This window comes from Epinephelus fuscoguttatus, linkage group LG17 (genome assembly GCF_011397635.1).
Source record: "Epinephelus fuscoguttatus linkage group LG17, E.fuscoguttatus.final_Chr_v1".
Taxonomy (NCBI): domain Eukaryota; kingdom Metazoa; phylum Chordata; class Actinopteri; order Perciformes; family Serranidae; genus Epinephelus; species Epinephelus fuscoguttatus.
The window spans coordinates 24,592,667-24,610,071 of NC_064768.1; the positions used below are offsets into that span (position 1 = coordinate 24,592,667).

The following is a 17,405-nucleotide window of genomic DNA, read 5'->3' on the forward strand; positions in this document are numbered from 1 at the left end:
ACCTCTGTCACTCCCACACACACTTCTGTTTATGGATGTCTCTTGTGGGACTCCTCTGCGCTCACACTCAGTAGATCCCAGAGATTATGATGGCCCGAAACCAAATCCTTCCACACACACTTGACCTTTTATTGTTAGCTAGATGGGTTTCTCATCTCTATTGACTCGGGGAAAGCTGCGTTTTGTGGTGTGTTTCATTTGAACAGGGGGGTCGGAATTACCAGGTTCCCAGACGGAAATTTCAACTAGAACTCAGACTCAGAAAATTGGACAAGCCTCACCAACCTGACCTCAAAATCCACAATGGCTGCTCCGTGCATTAACAGTAGTGAAAGCTGTAGTTACATACTGTTAATTAGCACTTATGTCTTCTTTGTGTCTCATTAAATCAGTTGCACACACAGTGCTGTCCAACTCTTATTTGTGGACATGTTGCTATTGTGTTTGTATGCGCAAAAAAGTGTTATGCACTGTTATTTGATGTTGCTAACAGTGACCTGCCTCGCTAACGTCTTGGTTTTCTGACTTGTACTGGAACAACAACTCAAGGTTCAAAGTTCAAGGTTCAAGGTTCAGGTCATTGTTATTCAAACATTTAAAAAAACATGAGGGAATGAAATTCATTACCCAGGTCCAGCAGCGTTGGACGTCGCATTGGCACCTAATACACTCACAAAAACCCTTTTCAGAATTTTTTAATAGTTATATAGTTTACTATTCTGGGAAACAAGCTTATTTGCCTTTATTATGCCTCCGCGCCGGCTGTCACCATGGCTGAAAGCATTATGTTTTTGGGTTGTCTGTCTGTCTGTCCTAAATACAGACGATTCTTGTGAACGCAACATCTGAAGAACACCTTGAGGGATTTTTTTTTTTCAAATTTGCCACAAATATTTATTTGGATACAAATGTGGTGGTCAAAGGTCAAGGTCACTGTGACCTTGCATCGGTGTTATTCTTGTGAACGCGATAACTCATTAAGGCCTTGAAGGTAATTCCTCAAATTTGGTACAAATGTCCACGTGGTCTCAAGAATGAACCGATTAGAATTTTTCAAAGGTCACTGTGACCGCACAAAACACATCTTTTGCCGTACCTCAAGAATTGATGCGCTATTTATGACAAAACTTTACACAAATGTCTAATAGGATAAAATAATGAAGTGATGACATTTCATGTCCAAGGTGTCAAGGGTCAACTGTTCACTGTGACATCATAATATTCTGCAAAAACATTTTTCTGGCCATTACTCAGTGTCATAACTCAGGAACAGAAGGGGAGACATTTGGTTGGATACTGAATTAGTGACACTAATCTAGTCCAACTTGTAACTGCACTGATTGTATAGATCTTCTGTGCTTCCGGGGGGAAGATGTGTGTGAAGCATCCATGTTTTCATAGACATGGATGTAAACTGTAAGAGAAAGTTAACTCATTCACGAAGGCATATAATGGTAATTCTAGGTTTATATTTTTATATTATTTTGTTGTTGCTGAGAGTAAAAATGAGACCACTTTCATGTCTGTATGGTAAATGTGAAGCCGCTACAACCAGGAGACAGTTAGCGTAGCCTAGCATAAAGGCTGAAAACAGAGGGAAACAGCTAGCATAGCTCTATCTAAAGAATCTGTCTAGCAGCTCCCCTAATACTCACTAATTATTATATTTTTGTAAATCTCATTTAGTTTTAGTTTTGCAGGGGTTATATGCTGGAATATTTCTTGGCCACGAGCAGTGACTTCCTGAAACTGTGGTAACGTTAGGTGTAATAGGTTTGTATGCTAAGCTAAATTATGCTAACTGGCCACTGGCTTCATATTTACCACACAGACACAAAAGTAGAATTAATCTACTCATTTAACCCTAGACAGGAGCAAAATTAAATAAAAGCCTGTAAGGGTATTTCCCAAAAAGTTTAACTGTTCCTTTAATGTCATGGTTAGGTTAAAACCTTTGGCGAAGCTAATGCTCAGCAGCTGTGCGTGCATGTGTGTTTTCTCCACGCAGAAACTTGAGAGCTCGCAGTGGCTGTGCGTGTGTGTCAGCTGTCGTCCCTGCTGTCAGGCGACAGAGCAGAAGATTGTGTGAGGGACACAGTGTGTATGCGTACAAGGACGGGGGGTGTGTGGTACTAACAGGTGGTCCTCAGGGTTTACTTGAATGGAGGTTTTCTTCACAGAAGAACCCCGACAAAGAGTCTGTGTACACACGCAGCCTGCGCCGTAACCTAAACTGCAGGGCTGGTCCCACTTTAACGCAGCCGTCATCTGCTGCTCAGATAGAGGTTTAGTGACACGCTTATACTTTTAACATGCTCAGGCTGACATATGGAGGTGGCTTTACACACACACACAAACACACACACTATCACACTAGTTCCTATAGCCCAGATCAAACTCATGACATATAAACATGCCTGAAATTAAAAACAAGGAGCAAATTGCCTCAATAATCAAGATTATTCTTATCAAAAGCCTAGTTTTTAACAATTTGTTTCACAAAAAGTTGTTTAAACAGTCGTCTGTGGGAAAATTTTTGACCAAAAAGTAATTAACACAATCTAAAACAGGGTTGCAGACAATTATTTTCTCAATTTATTGTTAGTTGTCTGATCTATAAAATGTCAGAAAACAATGGAAATGGCCATCACAACTTCACAAATCCAAAGTTGAAGCTTTCAAATGGCTTTTCAAACAGTCAAAAACCCAAAAATATTCAGTTCATAGTCACATAACAGAAAGAAAAGAAACAAATTCTCACATTTTACAGATCAAACCAGTGAACTTTTGGCATTTAACCCTTTGAAACCAAAGCAAATTGGCTTGATTTTATTTATCAGAAACATAGAAATAAGGCAATGAAAAATTCATGAAATGGCCAGAACATTGGCAAGGTATTAAAAGGTTTTAGGAAGTAAATTTAGTAACCAAGAAATTACTTAGAAAATTAGCAAAAAAGAAAAGTAAAAAGTCAAAAAACCCATAAAAAATATAAACTACCAGACAAAGATTGCTAAAAATGAATTAAATTTCCTGTAACATAATTTAAACGTAATTTTAAATATATATTTAGAACTTGACATTTCCCTTCTTTTATGATAATTTTCAAATAACACTTTTCTTATAATGCTCACTGCCTTTTCCCCCATGTTTTCTATAGATATCAAACCCATTTTTTAGGTTTTGATGTTTAAATGCTTGTGAAAAGCACCTTAACGCAGCACAAGAAAACAGATGCTGATCCAGGTTTAAAAGGGTTAAAAAATGATTCATTGACTATCAAAAAAATTGCGTGTGGGTTTTCTGTAAATCGATTGACTCCTAAAAATAAAAAATAAAAAAGGGACAGAAATACTCTCTTCTTCTCTTCTTTGCTTCAGACCAACATGTTTGTGTACACCCATAAACACACAAACACACACACAAGCAGGCATGAACACAAAGAAGTAGTCAGACAGCCATGAACACACACACACACACACGCTGTTTCTAATCCGGTGGTATGCGCTGAGCTGTTTAGTGTAACAGGTCAGCATTGTTCAGCAATGATATTCACGACACATGTGCCTTGTGTCAGAGGTCAAGCAGTCTCAGCTGTACTCGGACGTGCGTAAAGTGACAGTTGAACCGCTGTGATAGGTGTGTGTGTCTGTCTCTGGCAGCTGTGCAAGGTCGTCAGAGTGTGTGTGTGTGTCTGCTTCTCCTCACTGTAGTAGTCGATAGATGGCTGTGCACTTATAGTGTACACAGCCCATCAGTTAGCCCAATCACAGACTCGTATTGCTCAGCCAAACATTCTTCACAGCCACAGAATTCCCCGAGTTTCCAAAGTGATCAAACATGTCAGGTTGAATTTTTCAGAAACAGGTATAAAATTATGCACAAAATCTCAAGAATATTTCTATTTGTTCAATTTGTGCAGCCATACAGTTTTGGGTTTGAATTTTTCACCCATGTAAACATCATATAGCTTTAACAGAGAGCTGGAACAACCGGACACAGACTGTGGCACTGACAGAGACAGTAACAACCTTAAAGCTGCTTAAAGGTAAATTAAAGTGCTTCCCTGTCATCAATATCTCCTGGCCCTGAATCTGACATGAATTCTTACCACCAAGCTTTAAGATATTCCTTGTGCAATACTCCCCCTGCAGGAGAGACATGTTACTACACCTGTCATCACCTGGCACAGCTGCGTTTGTTCTCATGAAAATCTCACAAAGCCTAAATGCAACGTCGTTATCTAATATTTGACTTTCTCCACCCTCCAGGGTCCCATTGCTCCTGCTTCTCTGTTCGACCCCCCCAGTGCTCCCTCCTGTCCTCCTCCACCTCCACCTCCTCCCCCCGGCCCACCTCCAGTCTTCACTGATGATGACTCTCAGCCTCAGGCGGCACAGCACTCAGCGTTATTTGCCCAGCTCAACCAGGGAATGGACATCACTAAAGGTGCGTCGAAGAAAGGTTTTACGATATTGTATCGTGGGGCTTTAATCACACAAATAGGTGTTTACACTCACAGTTAAACATGCTGGGTATTTTTAAGGGTCACGGAAAAATGTCTCAGTCTAAATGTATTAAAATGTAATTGTTTTTAGGCAGATAACTACATACATTTAATTAGCTCATAATGTAGGACGCAATGTACAGAAAATTTAGTGGAACAAAGTTTGATCGGCTAGTTGAACATTTCTCAGGTAGTGCAGAGAGAATTAAAAGGACCAGTATGTAGGATTTGGTGGCATCTAGTGGTCCTCCCTCCCCCTCTCCCTTTCTTTATTTTTAAGCAAGGTATTTTTATCGATAATTTAATAAGGTGCACGAAGCGTCAACGAACAAACATAGAACCAACAAGAACAGAAATTGTCCCCGCCCCCCAGAAACAGAGAAAGCCAGACCAGCGAAAGGAAATAAAAGACAAAAATGAAAAATAAATAAATGAATAATTTTAAAACTATATATTCATAAATATAAAAAAGAAAAAGTTATTTTAAAAAAACATTAAAAAATAAAATTTAATTAGAAGTTTAAAAAAATAAATAAATGGAAAAAAAATAATTAAAAAAAAAACAGACGACAAATTAATGATGTCACATAAGTAGGGGAGTATAACATCTTTCATTACAATTTTTCAGCTTCCATATTTGCGACAAAAGTTAAAAATGGTTGCCAGGTGGCAAAGAAGCATGCAGTCACCTCTTCCTTTCTAATTATGTAGTCGAACCTACAGTGGCTTTTACTTCAATGTAAAAACACGCTAGGCCTCAGCTAGACCCAGTGGTTGGTTTGTCCTTTCTGGGCTACTATAGAAACATGGCGGGCTCTGTAGAAGAGGACCCTCTCCCTATGTAGCCATGATTCTAAGCTAATGAAAGCACAGCTATTCTTATTTTCAGGTAATTATACACTAATGAAAACATAATTATTTAAATTATATTCCATTTCTGCTGATAGATGCTTTAAGATTTAGCTTGGCTAAAATCCTTGCTACATCCCTGGATGCTCATAAATAATTTTTCCTCATATTTTCCATCCGTAGGTCTGAAGCATGTGTCAGATGACAAGAAGACCCATAAGAACCCTAATTTGCGTTCACAAGCGACACCGACAAAAACAAAGTCCTCAGGGACTGTGAGCTCACCCAAGGCAGCTGTCCAGAAAAGACCCCCTCTGCTGGAGCTGGAGGGGAAGAAATGGAGGGTGGTACGTGAAACGTTTGCTTTCTGTTTGGAAGATAGATTGTATTTTATAAGGTGGTAGGTCATGTTGACTGAATCTGATGCCTCGTTGCTGCAGGAGAACTTTGAGCAGAAACACGACCTGATCATTGAGGAGACGGAGCTGAAACAAGTGGTCTATGTCTTCGGCTGCAACAACTCCACAGTGCAGATTAAGAGCAAAATTAACTCCATCATCATCGGTGAGCGGCCTGATGAGCAGAATTTAAAACTTGTGATTAAGGTTTTAATTTCTGATGATGACCATGTGTATGTGTGTTGACTCTCTCCAGACAACTGCAAGAAGCTGGGTTTGGTTTTTGAGAATGTAGTTGGGATTGTGGAGATAATCAACTCCAAGGCCATTCAGCTACAGGTGAGACAAACATTTACACAATACATTCACTTCAGAAGACACACACACTCAAGGTTAGTTATCTATGTTGTACATACAGTACAGTAGATCTTAATGATTTTACGCTATAGGGCGTCTGCTTTAATTAATTTATTATCAAGAGTTACATCAACACTAATTTATACAGGCCCATTTCTGTGGACGTCCATCTCCACCACTGTGATATAAAATAAAAAAGATACTGTAAGTGATTATAATAAGAAAGCTACTACCTACTACTATACCAACTCATTTTGAGATAAGTACGTCACAATTTTGAGGACCTAAGTCATAATTTTATGAATTTCTCATAACGTGTCGCCTCACAGCAAGAGGGTTCCTGGTTCAAACCCAGGGTGGGGGAGCCCTTCTGTGCAGTTTGCATGTTCTCCCCATGTCAGTGTGGGGTTTTCTCTGGGTACTCCGGCTTCCTCCCAAAGTCCAAAGACTCTAAATTGTCCGTAGGTGTGAATGTGAGTGTGAATGGTTGTCTGTCACTATATGTCAGCCCTGTGATCGTCTGGCGACCTGTCCAGGGTGTACCCCGCCTCTCACCTAATGTCAGATGGGATAGGCTCCAGCACACCTGCGACATCTAACAGGATAAGCGGTTACGGAAAATGAACGAATGGTTATTTTGAGATACTAAGTCATTTTGAGAAAGCTCCTTATTTTTGAGAAACTGCGTCATTATTCTGAGATAAGTAAGTCATTATTTTAAGAAGTAATTTTTTAGTTTCTTATCATTTTTGATATGTAGTCATTTTGACAAGTTATTTATTTTAAGAAATGAAGCCATTATTTTTGAGATACTAAGTCATTATTTTAACAAATCATTGTCGGCAACAGGCTTCCATATTAACTGGCTCTCATGGCTACTATTTTATATTGTAATATTGGTACTGGTCATAATGTAGGATTTTTTACTGACTTTTTTTTCCCCACTTATTTTTTACTGACTTCCTCAGCTTCGAATGTTTTCACCAGCTGTTACATTGTTATTTAGGTGTTGGTATTTTTTAAGGGTTTTTTTCTTTTTAATAACAGTGCAAATTGTGCCACACATCAATGATTGCAAGATGTCTTTCTGCAGGTGTTGGGAAGAGTTCCCACCATTTCCATCAACACAACTGAGGGTTGCCAGGTCTACCTGAGCAAGGACTCCCTTAACTGTGACATCATCAGTGCCAAGAGCTCTGAGATGAACATCCTGGTACCACAAGATGACGACTATGTGAGTGGCTGCTGGTCTCTGCATGTGTTAACCCAGCGTATTCCTGAATGTGATACGTGTGCAGTTCTTGTTTCACAGTTGTATTTACAGCAGTTATCTTCTTGGTTGTTCCACAGAGGGAGTTTCCGGTACCGGAGCAGTTCAAGACTGTTTGGGACGGCTCCAAACTGGTGACAGAGCCCACTGAGATGGCAGGCTGATTGATGCTTTGCTGTCATCACCACCAGCTCTCCAATCATTATCAAATTTTTTTTAACAATCTCTCTATTTGAGATATAAAAGGGATTACTGCAACAGATTAACTTTTGTGATTTCATGTCTCCAGCACTTTGAAACTGAACCACTGAGTAGGTTGATTATCCCTCTCTACACAACAGAATTAAAGGACATCTCAGGTTTAAGTCCCACACACACAATTTAATTACCTTATCTTACATTTCTGTGCCATAGCAACAAAGGCATCCATGTAAGAATATGTAACTGTAAGCATTTATATTTCAACATTAGTATGACTGTACCCTAAATTCACTGTATGAGCATTTAAGTACGATTTAGACCGCAGCAGTAACACATTACCTTACAGAAAAGGCTAATTACGTGACATGCACATTACGATATCCAGTGGCCAAGCAGATAAAAATAACTTGGAGTTAAGTGTAGAATTATTTGGTCTATTTTCTATCTAGTGAAGTGTATCTTAGTTACCTCTTTAAAAGGTAGTCATGTAGTACTTTTGCATGTAGTGAAGTTTGCGTAGCACTGCTCACTATATTAACGCCAGATGTTACAGTCTTGCAAGCGCACAATACTGTATATGAAGTATAATCAATCAGCTATGGTCGTGTCCAGATGGTAAACCCAGAGTCGCAAAAAACTCCTGCAAGATTTCATATTCCATGTGTTCATTTTAGCCCAAATCATGACCCATGACAGTGTTTTTGAGCCTCAATCTAACCAGACCTTAACCACAGTGATTTCACACCATCACACAGCTAGACAAAGGAGTTTTGCAATCCTAGGTTTGCATCTCGCCACGACCCACATGGATGTAACAATGTTTGGTGTCTTGCAGGAGACAATACATCAACATCAATATCTCTGAATATATAGAAATCAAGCTACACGCACTGCACCTGTGCACCATAAAATACTGACAGAGGTAGTAACTTCCACACTTGAGCACTTCCTAGTCTCCATATTACTTTGTACTAAGATGTAGCACATAGCACCAGCATAAGAGAAGATAGTGTACACCACTAATGCTTTTCAAAACTTTTAATTTACATGAAAACAGTTTGATGTAATTGTGTATCATTTTTCAAATAAAATCAAAACCCTCAGTTCTTGCTTGTTTGTGTTATTGGAAAAGAGACTTGCACCAACACAGTTGGCAAAGCAAGAAAATATAGTGTGGTATCAAAAACATAAGCAAACTGCAACGTGGAAACCTGAGAAAGACTGAGACCTCTGGGGAAATACAAAAGATCTACAAACAAAGAAATATAAGAAGACACTGTGTCACAGAAAAAAAATGAGTTACAGAGGCTCTTTTCAGTGTCTGATCACCGTATTTCCCTGCGAGTCTTGAGTAAAGAGCATCTCATCTTCCTCATCCTCCTCCACAAGAGATTTGTAAGCGCTTGTTCTAACCACCCCAGTACTTATGTTACTCTGATCTTTGAGTGGACTCCTGGTTTGCAGACCTCTGTGCGCTATCACCCTGAAGCCTTCAGAGTCCTGGGTGAACAACATGGCCAGACTCTCCTCATCATCATCAACCTCTCTGCATGACAGCTGTGGTGCTAGTTTTTTTAGAGGAGAGCTGCTCGGTTTGGTCCACTTGTACCGTGAGTCAAGGCTCGCCTCTTTGTCAGCCTTTTTACACAGCTGCACTGGAATGCGTTTTCGAGGTGATGTAGTTTTTTGCTGTGTCCATTTCTGATTTGAAAGAGGCTGAATGTGAGAGAGTGTTGGGTGCTTACTTGGGGACTTAGAAGACAAAAATATGCTGTTTTCTTTCTCAATATCTGTCTTAGAAGAATTAAAGTGTTTAAAGGATTTTTGTGTTGAGGTTCTACCTTTCACATCCATCTGAATACCAAAGGCGTCCTCACTTTGTAGACCGTTGAGGAAACTCAGCTCAGAGTCGATAAAATTCTTCGCTGTGGTGTTTTTCTGGGTAATCGGGTAAAATTCACTTTCAGAATACTGGCTATAGCTGAGCAGTGGGTCTTGACTCCACGCCTGAGGAAGAGGTTGACTGTCAGCTTGCAATATGGAGGTTGCAATGAGCCTCCTCTTACTCTGTGGTGGGTTTATCTCCTCCAACTCCTCGTGTTCTTCTTGTTCAGATTCACAGTACATGTCTTGAGAAGGTGTCTGGCTTGCTGCCTGCTCCTCCTGCCACACTGCTGCTTCCGGCTCAGTCACATTTTCTCTTTTCCACTCACGATCCACACCAGACTCAGGGTTATACAAGTCAAACATTTCAAGATCAATTTCACGTCTTCGTTTAGTCCCCATTGCTACAGGTTTGGGTGCTGTTGTGGCACATGTGGATGAGGTAGATAATGATGGTGAGGGCTGCACAGGATCCATGTTTGGCACTTCAGAAGTAGACATCTTACTGAGAACTTTAGACAGAGAGTATAAAAAAGCATTATGTTAACACTAAAAGAAATCAACAAAGTCAACAGTCTACAGCAGCTTTATCAGCTTCCAACGGATTTAGTTGTAGATGATAATAATGTTAAAAAATGTCTTGACAACCTAATGGCAGAAAGTGTTTGCTACTTACCTCTGCGCTGAGGTGTGAAGAAGGTTGATATAGTGCTCTGTTTGGTCTTTGGCATCTCCATTTTTGTCTGAGTGAAGTTGAGTGCCACAGCCAAACTGTATCCGCTGCCTCCAGCGAAGGGATTCAGCAGTTTAGAAATGGGACGGGCAAGTCGTTTCTGAAATATTACATAGATTAGAATATGAACATACTACGGCACTCAAGTGCAATAAGAGAATAAGAGACTACTGAGAAGCTGATGCTACTAAATAGTAGTCACACAAGTGGTAGTGTGTGGTATATAAATCTGCTGTGTACAAGTTCAGGCTGCACAATATCCAAAAATAAAATTGTGATTTACGTGGGAATAGTATTTTTTTCATTTTATTTTCACTGAAAATAAAAATAAGCATAATGGGGCCTGTGCCGAACGACCATGCCCCTTAACATCTGGAATATTATTCGTAGGCCGGGCATCTCTGTGGCACCACAATGCTTCATCATAATGATATGTGACACATTACCTTTATCAAAAAAATGGCAGCTTCTGTGATTTGGATATTGTACTTGGCCATTTTGATAATATTTCGATTAACTGTGCAGACTTAGTACAAGTGCCAATTTACTGCTCTGTTGAGGGGTAACCAAATAGCCATTTAGTCAGAAAATAAGCTAGTTTCCACAATTACCTGTTTAGCTTTTCCTTTCAGCTGCACAGTGTCCAGCCAAACATCACACTCTTCCTGAACAGAGCTCTGCAGTGCTGGTTTGGAGCTTTTCATGGTGGAGAGTGAAGGTCAGATCTGCAATTAAAAAATAAAAATATGATTTGTAGGTTAAACTAGAAAAATTGCAACAATTGTTTAATGTGTAGATATGTCCCACAACCATTTGTGTTGTTTAGAGTTATATGCAGCTTACTATTAGTGCATTCCCTGTTGATTTTCCTTGTTATTATCAAATTCATACCATAACTTTGCCATAAGTGTAGGTTACAAAACTAGTGTTGACTATCAGTTAGCCAACTTAGCTAACAGCTAACGTTAGTTGTATTAAAGACCCACAGCCTTTCTTAGGTTCTCCATATCACACAAATGAACTGACCTCATAAAATCGTACAGGGATGTTTTCAGCTGTCCTTTGCGCTTCAACGTATCTAAATCAGTTTACTATCTTTCTTTCTCAGATATTCGTCCTCCTTAATTTGTGTTTGAGTCTGGCGCCTCGATGGTGAGCTGCCGTTGAGGTCTGACTGAATGAAAATTATAAAATGTGGTCAAGCCTTACAGTCCAATCTCACTGAAACATTACATTTAAAACGTGAGATATAAATAACTCAAAAATAACTACGTTAGTTTGATATTCCAGTGTTAATCTTAAAATTGATTTATTTTTAGTAAGGCACCACGGACGCCTGTTATTTTGACGTCCTCGGGTCCTGGCAGGAGGGTGTGTTTACGTTGACGTCACAGCAGTTTGCCGAAAGGGTGAGTAAAGTGTCTTTAATTTCGTTGATTTTCGTTGATTAAAACACAAATATTGAAAAAGGCTGCTGGCGTCTTACCTCTTAGCACACTAAAGGTCACGGATATAAATTTTAGTGTTCACAAACAGCTGTCTGTACGGCCCAGGTATGATAAACCTTAAAGGAAGTGCTTACGAGCTAGCCTCAAAAGCTAACTTCGAGCTAGCTAGTTCGGCTTTCTTCAGGTGTTTTCCTCTATTTCTCCGTGGATCGGCAAGTTCTTCGAGTTAAACGACGCGTTTAAACTCAACATGGCAGCATTTCAAGCTTATATATTGTTTAACTGCGGTAGCCAACCTGTACATATCGTAGTAATGATCTGAACAGCGAACAAAGTCTGCCTTGTCATAGATATGCCACAACAAATACATGGTGTTCATAATCACTTCAACACTAATCGAGAATTACGATCAGTGGCATGTCACTCCTATAGCTAGACGCAAAAGGTTGTTTTTGTTAAAATTTCTTATATGTCCTTTCTGAAAACTACAACATATAATATGAACATATGAACAATGTAGCCATTTATCCAAATGTTTTTAGTATGTCAGGGTTTAGCTCAGGAAATCAGGATCCACCTCTTTTTGCCTCAACAATAGCCACACTAATAAATATTAGTCTATGCTGTTTTTCCTTAAAGAGACTGATGTTGTACTTGTTAGTGGAGGGTTTAAACCTCGTCTGAGGTGAAGTGTGTCAGAAATAAACCATACCACCCCAAACTAGAGTATCTCTTACCTGCTGCTTGACAGCTAGAAGTTGTATTAACAGTGTCTCCATCTAACAATGCTGTTCTTTGATCTTATTCACAATAAGTGCTAAAATTGTTAAGCCAGAAATGGTCTTTAATTCGTTTGAAAAATCCACTGAGGACTGTTTCTGATGAATAGATCCAATTGTAAAAGAAACTTACACATAAATGGTGGTAAAGTGTTTTGCTGCTTTGCAGAAGTGTTCAATGTGGTTGTTAGATTTAGTTCTTTTTTTTTTTCCTTTTTTTTTTTTCAGATCAAGCTCTGATACATCAGCATCATGTTCCATGGGATACCAGTGACAGGAGGTGTGGGGGCAGGTAAGCCATTCAAATAAATGTAATGTCTACAGTTTAGGCACATTGTTCAGTCATCCTCTATTCAACAGCAAAGTACAATAAATGTCACTCAAAGCATGTAATTATTTTTCCCCCACAGCTCCGGCCAACAAGCCTGAGTTATATGAGGTAAATGTAACTATTTTATATGCCTTAAATAAAACTGTGAAAACAGGATTCTTAATCTGTATAAACATCAAAGAAAGCCAATCAGTAGTGGCGTTACAAGTATCTGATTTATTTATTTATTTATTTATTTTTTTTCAAATTGTTCCTGGAAGAAAATCAAACTTACCTTTTATGAATGTTACGTCTACAAGAAATGTTTAATTAAAACTAATATGAAATAAAATAAAATAATATGTGATACTCAGCTTGTTCGCCAGGCCTTCACCACAAATTGTGTGTTTTCAGGAGGTGAAATTATACAAGAATGCAAGAGAACGAGAGAAGTAAGTGTCTCATAGATTATCAAACGACCATCTTAATATGAACACAGAGTAATCCAGGGACTCACATTATTAACCTTGTTCTGAAGGTATGATAACATGGCAGAGTTGTTTGCTGTCGTCAAGACCCTTCAGGCCCTGGAGAAGGCTTACATCAAAGACTGTGTCACACCTAATGAGTGAGTTTTACTTGAGTTTATATTTTGTGTTTGAAAGACTGTCAAAAATGCCACCACAATTGTTTTGTTTTTATTAACCTGCAGGATTTGTCTGTTTCAGGTACACTGCTTCCTGTTCGAGACTGTTGGTTCAGTATAAGGCTGCTTTCAAACAGGTGCAGGGCTCTGACGTGGGCTCCATTGATGATTTCTGCAGGAAGTACAGAGTGAGTTCTGTTTTAGAGCACATATTATTTTATCACCTATTTTACTTTGTAAACATTTTCACAAATGAGCCATGAAATTGTTCTACCATAGTTTTGCATTTAGAGTTTTTCTTGGTAACAATATTACTCTTGTCTTTTGTTTCCTAGCTCGACTGTCCACTAGCGATGGAAAGGATCAAGGAGGATCGGCCAATCACCATCAAGGATGACAAGGGCAACCTGAACCGCTGCATTGCAGATATAGTTTCTGTATGTCCTCTCCATAATATTAAACAGTCAGGGCAAACTGCAGTCTTATCTTGGGCATGTGCCAGAATAAAAATTGTTGCAGTTGTATTTTTATAAAATGATTTAGTGTGTTCACTTCAAGCACTAAATGGCTAAAGTGGTTTCACTTAATTTGGCTCATCCTGTGGTCAGTCACTAAAGAATGTGAATGGGTGTTGTCAGCTGTATCCACTGCCAACTTTTATCTCAGCTCATAAAGTCTGACAAACTGATAAAATCCGCGGAGAGACAGTGTGATACTGGACACTGTGTGCCCTGTTTGTGTTGCTGACGATAAATGAAATCCTTGGTGTAAATATGTTGAGCATTGTCTCATTGTTGTCACTTTCAGCTCTTCATTACTGTGATGGACAAGCTGAGACTGGAGATCAGGGCCATGGATGAGGTAAATTTAAGAAAGTGCAAAACTTAAATATCAGATAGATTTAAGACAACAGCTTAACTTATTCTTTCCTGTTGGTCCAGATCCAGCCAGACCTGAGGGAACTGATGGAAACCATGAACAGAATGAGCAACATGCCTCCAGACTCAGAGGCTAAGGACAAAGTCAGCCTCTGGTTAGTTACACTGGGCCACCCAGTTTACTGTGTTCATAGTTTACTGTGTTACTGTGTTCTTTAACCGGCTGCCAGTTTAGTGCAACATATACTTGTCTGATGATTGTGTCCATAAGTTAAACTAATACTGCTTTTGCTGTTAAATACTCACTCAGTCCAGGCATGATCATTTGCAGCAGACTCTTAAGCCCCTTTCCACCAACATTTCCAGGAATTTATTTACCTGGGTAAAAGAATGCCTGGTAATCTGTGTGGTTTGCATTTACGCCGCACCTCAAAGTTCTAGAAAATTTATTCAAATCAGGATGATGACGTAGATGATTCGGTGAGTGCCCTATATTAAGCTCCACCAGTTTGTTGACTGGTAACATTGTTATGGATAAATGCTGTGGTATGACAAGTCAGACAAAATCTATGTCTACAACTGTGGAACTGTACATGTCAGTGCTTAAACTTAATATCATCCTGCTACCCTTTTTCTTTCTATATAACTCTCCAGTGTATTAAGTGGTAGTTGTGCTTAAATATACTGTTTTTATACCTGAGATGGATCTGAGGTTGGGAATTTGTTGAAATTTTTACTACTGATGGGTGAACCAGTTCTTTTCACACTTTCAGTTCCTTTGAACTTTTTGAGTTTGACACTTTTTTCAAAATATGGTGTCACTGTCTTAGTGACACTCGGTTTTAGTACATGCACATTTGACTGCTCGTGCTGCCAGCCCCACAAAACTTCTCTTCAATGCATTACCAGTCATGTTTAAGTTTACATTGATAAAGATAAAATATCCATTTTAATGCTTTGATTCAGCAGCCCACTTGTATGCAAGTAGGCTATGTAAGCTCACTACCATGTTACAGCAATGTCACTGACCAATGGGAAAGTAGCAGACATTCAGTTAACCCCACAGCCTTGTGCTGCATTCATGTGTTGCCGGAATAATCTGAAATATTATCTCCCAATTACATTTCTAACCTCATCCGTTTCCTTTGCTGTTCGTTATCATTAATGTGTCATTTAAATGCTCTGAGTAATAAAATACCACACATGTTCTTTGCAACATCCACGTCCACATTACAACTTAAAGCTCAGAAACACAGCAGAGTTGCAAGAACAACTGTCTGAGGAGTATGTGGACGCACTATTGGCCTTGGCTGTTGAAGGTCTTGACCCGAGTCAGAATGAATTTGTCCTCATTCGTTCATTCAGTGCCTTTGCTGCACTACAATAGTAACAATGAGTGGGAAATATCAGGGATTTATAAGTGCACATACAATAGGCTGACTCAGTACACACAAGGCACTTAAAAGAGTCGCTAATAAAGATGCATATGTTCATTTTGCCCGTCACTAAAACAGTGTGTTGATTATTTGGTCTCATCATGAGTGGGTCATAAAGCAAAGTGTACAGTTTATTAAGTTAAAGCATCTTTGCAGTTAAGAAAAACAGAATTTATGGCTCGGGGACTGCAAGTAGACGCCAGTACCTACAATAGTATAGGATTATATTGACTATAGGTTAATTACTATGTCATCAATACCAATAGCAACTATATATTTGCGGGTATCTGTGTTTTGTTTTGTTTTTTTTTTTAATTCATAATGTTACTAATGGACCATAGATTTACATGGATCCCCAGTAGTGTTAACCTTATGCCAATCTGTCATAAGTCTTAGCAGTGTTGTTGTCTGTCATCTGCATTTATCTTTAATTTTTCCTCCTCAGGTTGACCACCCTCAGCAGCATGTCAGCCTCAGATGAGCTGGACGATAATCAGGTGCGCCAGATGCTGTTTGATCTGGAGTCGGCCTACAACGCCTTCAACCGCTTCCTCCACTCCTCCTAAAGCATCTGTCCCTCACTGTTTCATCTGTCTGATATTCTGACTCTGATATCTGTTAAGTTAAAAAAAAGGAACACTCTATGTTCTCCTTCTGGCTGTTGGTAGAGATTGGATTATACCTGGACAGGTTGTCTGTCTCATACACCCCCAGGTCTTTCCTGTCCTTTGTTTCCTGTTTCCTTTATTCATGTGGTGTACTATACAAACTTCACCATCATGTGTACTCCACTGTCTGCTACATCATGCTGCCTGCAGCCTCACCCACCATGCTCCATTGGCCTCTTTTCGAGCCTAACTTGTGTGATAAACTCTTTAACATTGGCTGTTTCTTCTGCCCTCTACAAAACAGTTTACTTCTAACTTTGTACTGTAAAATCAAAAAGGTCTAATTTTATACTTAAGTTTTGCAGAGCACCAACAAAGAAGCATGATGCAGTTATATTGGACAAAGTCTGCACATGAAGAAAAGGTTACAACAGCCAAAGCCTTTGTATTATTGGGAAGATATGTATTTTTTCTTTTTGGTACCCTAATTCTATCCACTACTTGCCACTTGGGGGCAGATTAGCATTTCTTTTCCATACACCATGTTTGTTTTTCTGTCACACAGAATGCAGAATCTTGAAATCGTTTTTGTCGCTGGAGTAAAAGACGCCGACACGCTGTCAGTAAATGGAAAATAAATGCAGCTGTTCGACTTCAAGATTAAACTGCACTTCAGATTATTCATTTTATTGAAACTATGGTGGAAGGAATTATTCGTGTACATTTTGTAGCCCTGTTTTCTGTTAACACACTTAATCCATATTTCCTGTAGAAGTGAGGGTTTGGCCACATGAAGTGGGTAAAAGTGAGGTGGACACGCCCCCTCCTTATTTTGCTTGCTAAATATGTTTCAGCCCTCGAACACCATTAGGGAGAACATATTTATTAAGATTTATCATTTGTAAATAATAGTTTTGATTTTTATTAAATAAGAGCATGTAACACCTTTTTAGAAATAAAAATGAAAAATCTACCTCCAACTTCATTTGTGCCGTGTGTGAATCAGATCAAATGTGTTTTGTTGTTGCGTTATCTAAAACCATTTAACTTCTCATGTGACATGTTAGGAAATATAATAGAACAAGCAAGTGACAGGGTGTA

At 39.1% G+C, this 17,405-nt stretch overlaps 3 protein-coding genes across 3 annotated transcripts in view; 2 read left to right on the plus strand and 1 right to left on the minus strand.

Moving 5' to 3' along the window:
- cap2 (cyclase associated actin cytoskeleton regulatory protein 2) overlaps positions 1-8,685 on the plus strand; it is a 30,347-nt gene extending 21,662 nt beyond the window's left edge. The window contains exons 8-13 of the mRNA XM_049601859.1: positions 4,272-4,449; positions 5,540-5,703; positions 5,797-5,920; positions 6,011-6,093; positions 7,205-7,345; positions 7,462-8,685. Coding sequence (XP_049457816.1) covers positions 4,272-4,449; positions 5,540-5,703; positions 5,797-5,920; positions 6,011-6,093; positions 7,205-7,345; positions 7,462-7,545 — 774 coding nt within the window. The 3' untranslated portion in view covers positions 7,546-8,685. The remainder of the gene's footprint in view (positions 1-4,271; positions 4,450-5,539; positions 5,704-5,796; positions 5,921-6,010; positions 6,094-7,204; positions 7,346-7,461) is intronic.
- A 40-nt stretch (positions 8,686-8,725) lies between these two features.
- On the minus strand, positions 8,726-11,483 carry LOC125904463 (uncharacterized). Its single transcript, XM_049601860.1, has 4 exons — positions 11,226-11,483; positions 10,811-10,924; positions 10,143-10,299; positions 8,726-9,978 (listed from the first exon to the last, which is right to left on the minus strand). Exons 2-4 carry the CDS (start codon positions 10,901-10,903, stop codon positions 8,897-8,899), a joined length of 1,332 nt encoding a protein of 443 aa, XP_049457817.1. The 5' UTR covers positions 10,904-10,924; positions 11,226-11,483; the 3' UTR covers positions 8,726-8,896.
- A 55-nt stretch (positions 11,484-11,538) lies between these two features.
- On the plus strand, positions 11,539-17,284 carry vps28 (VPS28 subunit of ESCRT-I). Its single transcript, XM_049601861.1, has 10 exons — positions 11,539-11,608; positions 12,655-12,718; positions 12,837-12,865; positions 13,151-13,188; positions 13,275-13,364; positions 13,465-13,570; positions 13,718-13,819; positions 14,190-14,243; positions 14,324-14,415; positions 16,142-17,284. The coding sequence occupies exons 2-10, from the start codon at positions 12,679-12,681 to the stop codon at positions 16,260-16,262; spliced, it is 672 nt and encodes a 223-aa protein (XP_049457818.1). The 5' UTR covers positions 11,539-11,608; positions 12,655-12,678; the 3' UTR covers positions 16,263-17,284.
- The last annotated feature ends 121 nt before the right edge of the window (positions 17,285-17,405 follow it).

Bases quoted from the DNA above. Each gene is read 5' to 3' on its own strand.
- vps28 (XM_049601861.1), top strand. From the start codon at position 12,679: ATGTTCCATGGGATACCAGTGACAGGAGGTGTGGGGGCAG. The intron at 12,719-12,836 runs GTAAGCCATTCA...TTTCCCCCACAG, and splicing joins GACAGGAGGTGTGGGGGCAG to CTCCGGCCAACAAGCCTGAG. The intron at 12,866-13,150 runs GTAAATGTAACT...GTGTGTTTTCAG, and splicing joins ACAAGCCTGAGTTATATGAG to GAGGTGAAATTATACAAGAA.
- LOC125904463 (XM_049601860.1), bottom strand. From the start codon at position 10,903: ATGAAAAGCTCCAAACCAGCACTGCAGAGCTCTGTTCAGGAAGAGTGT. The intron at 10,300-10,810 runs GTAATTGTGGAA...GTAATATTTCAG, and splicing joins TGAAAGGAAAAGCTAAACAG to AAACGACTTGCCCGTCCCAT. The intron at 9,979-10,142 runs GTAAGTAGCAAA...CTCTGTCTAAAG, and splicing joins CTTCACACCTCAGCGCAGAG to TTCTCAGTAAGATGTCTACT.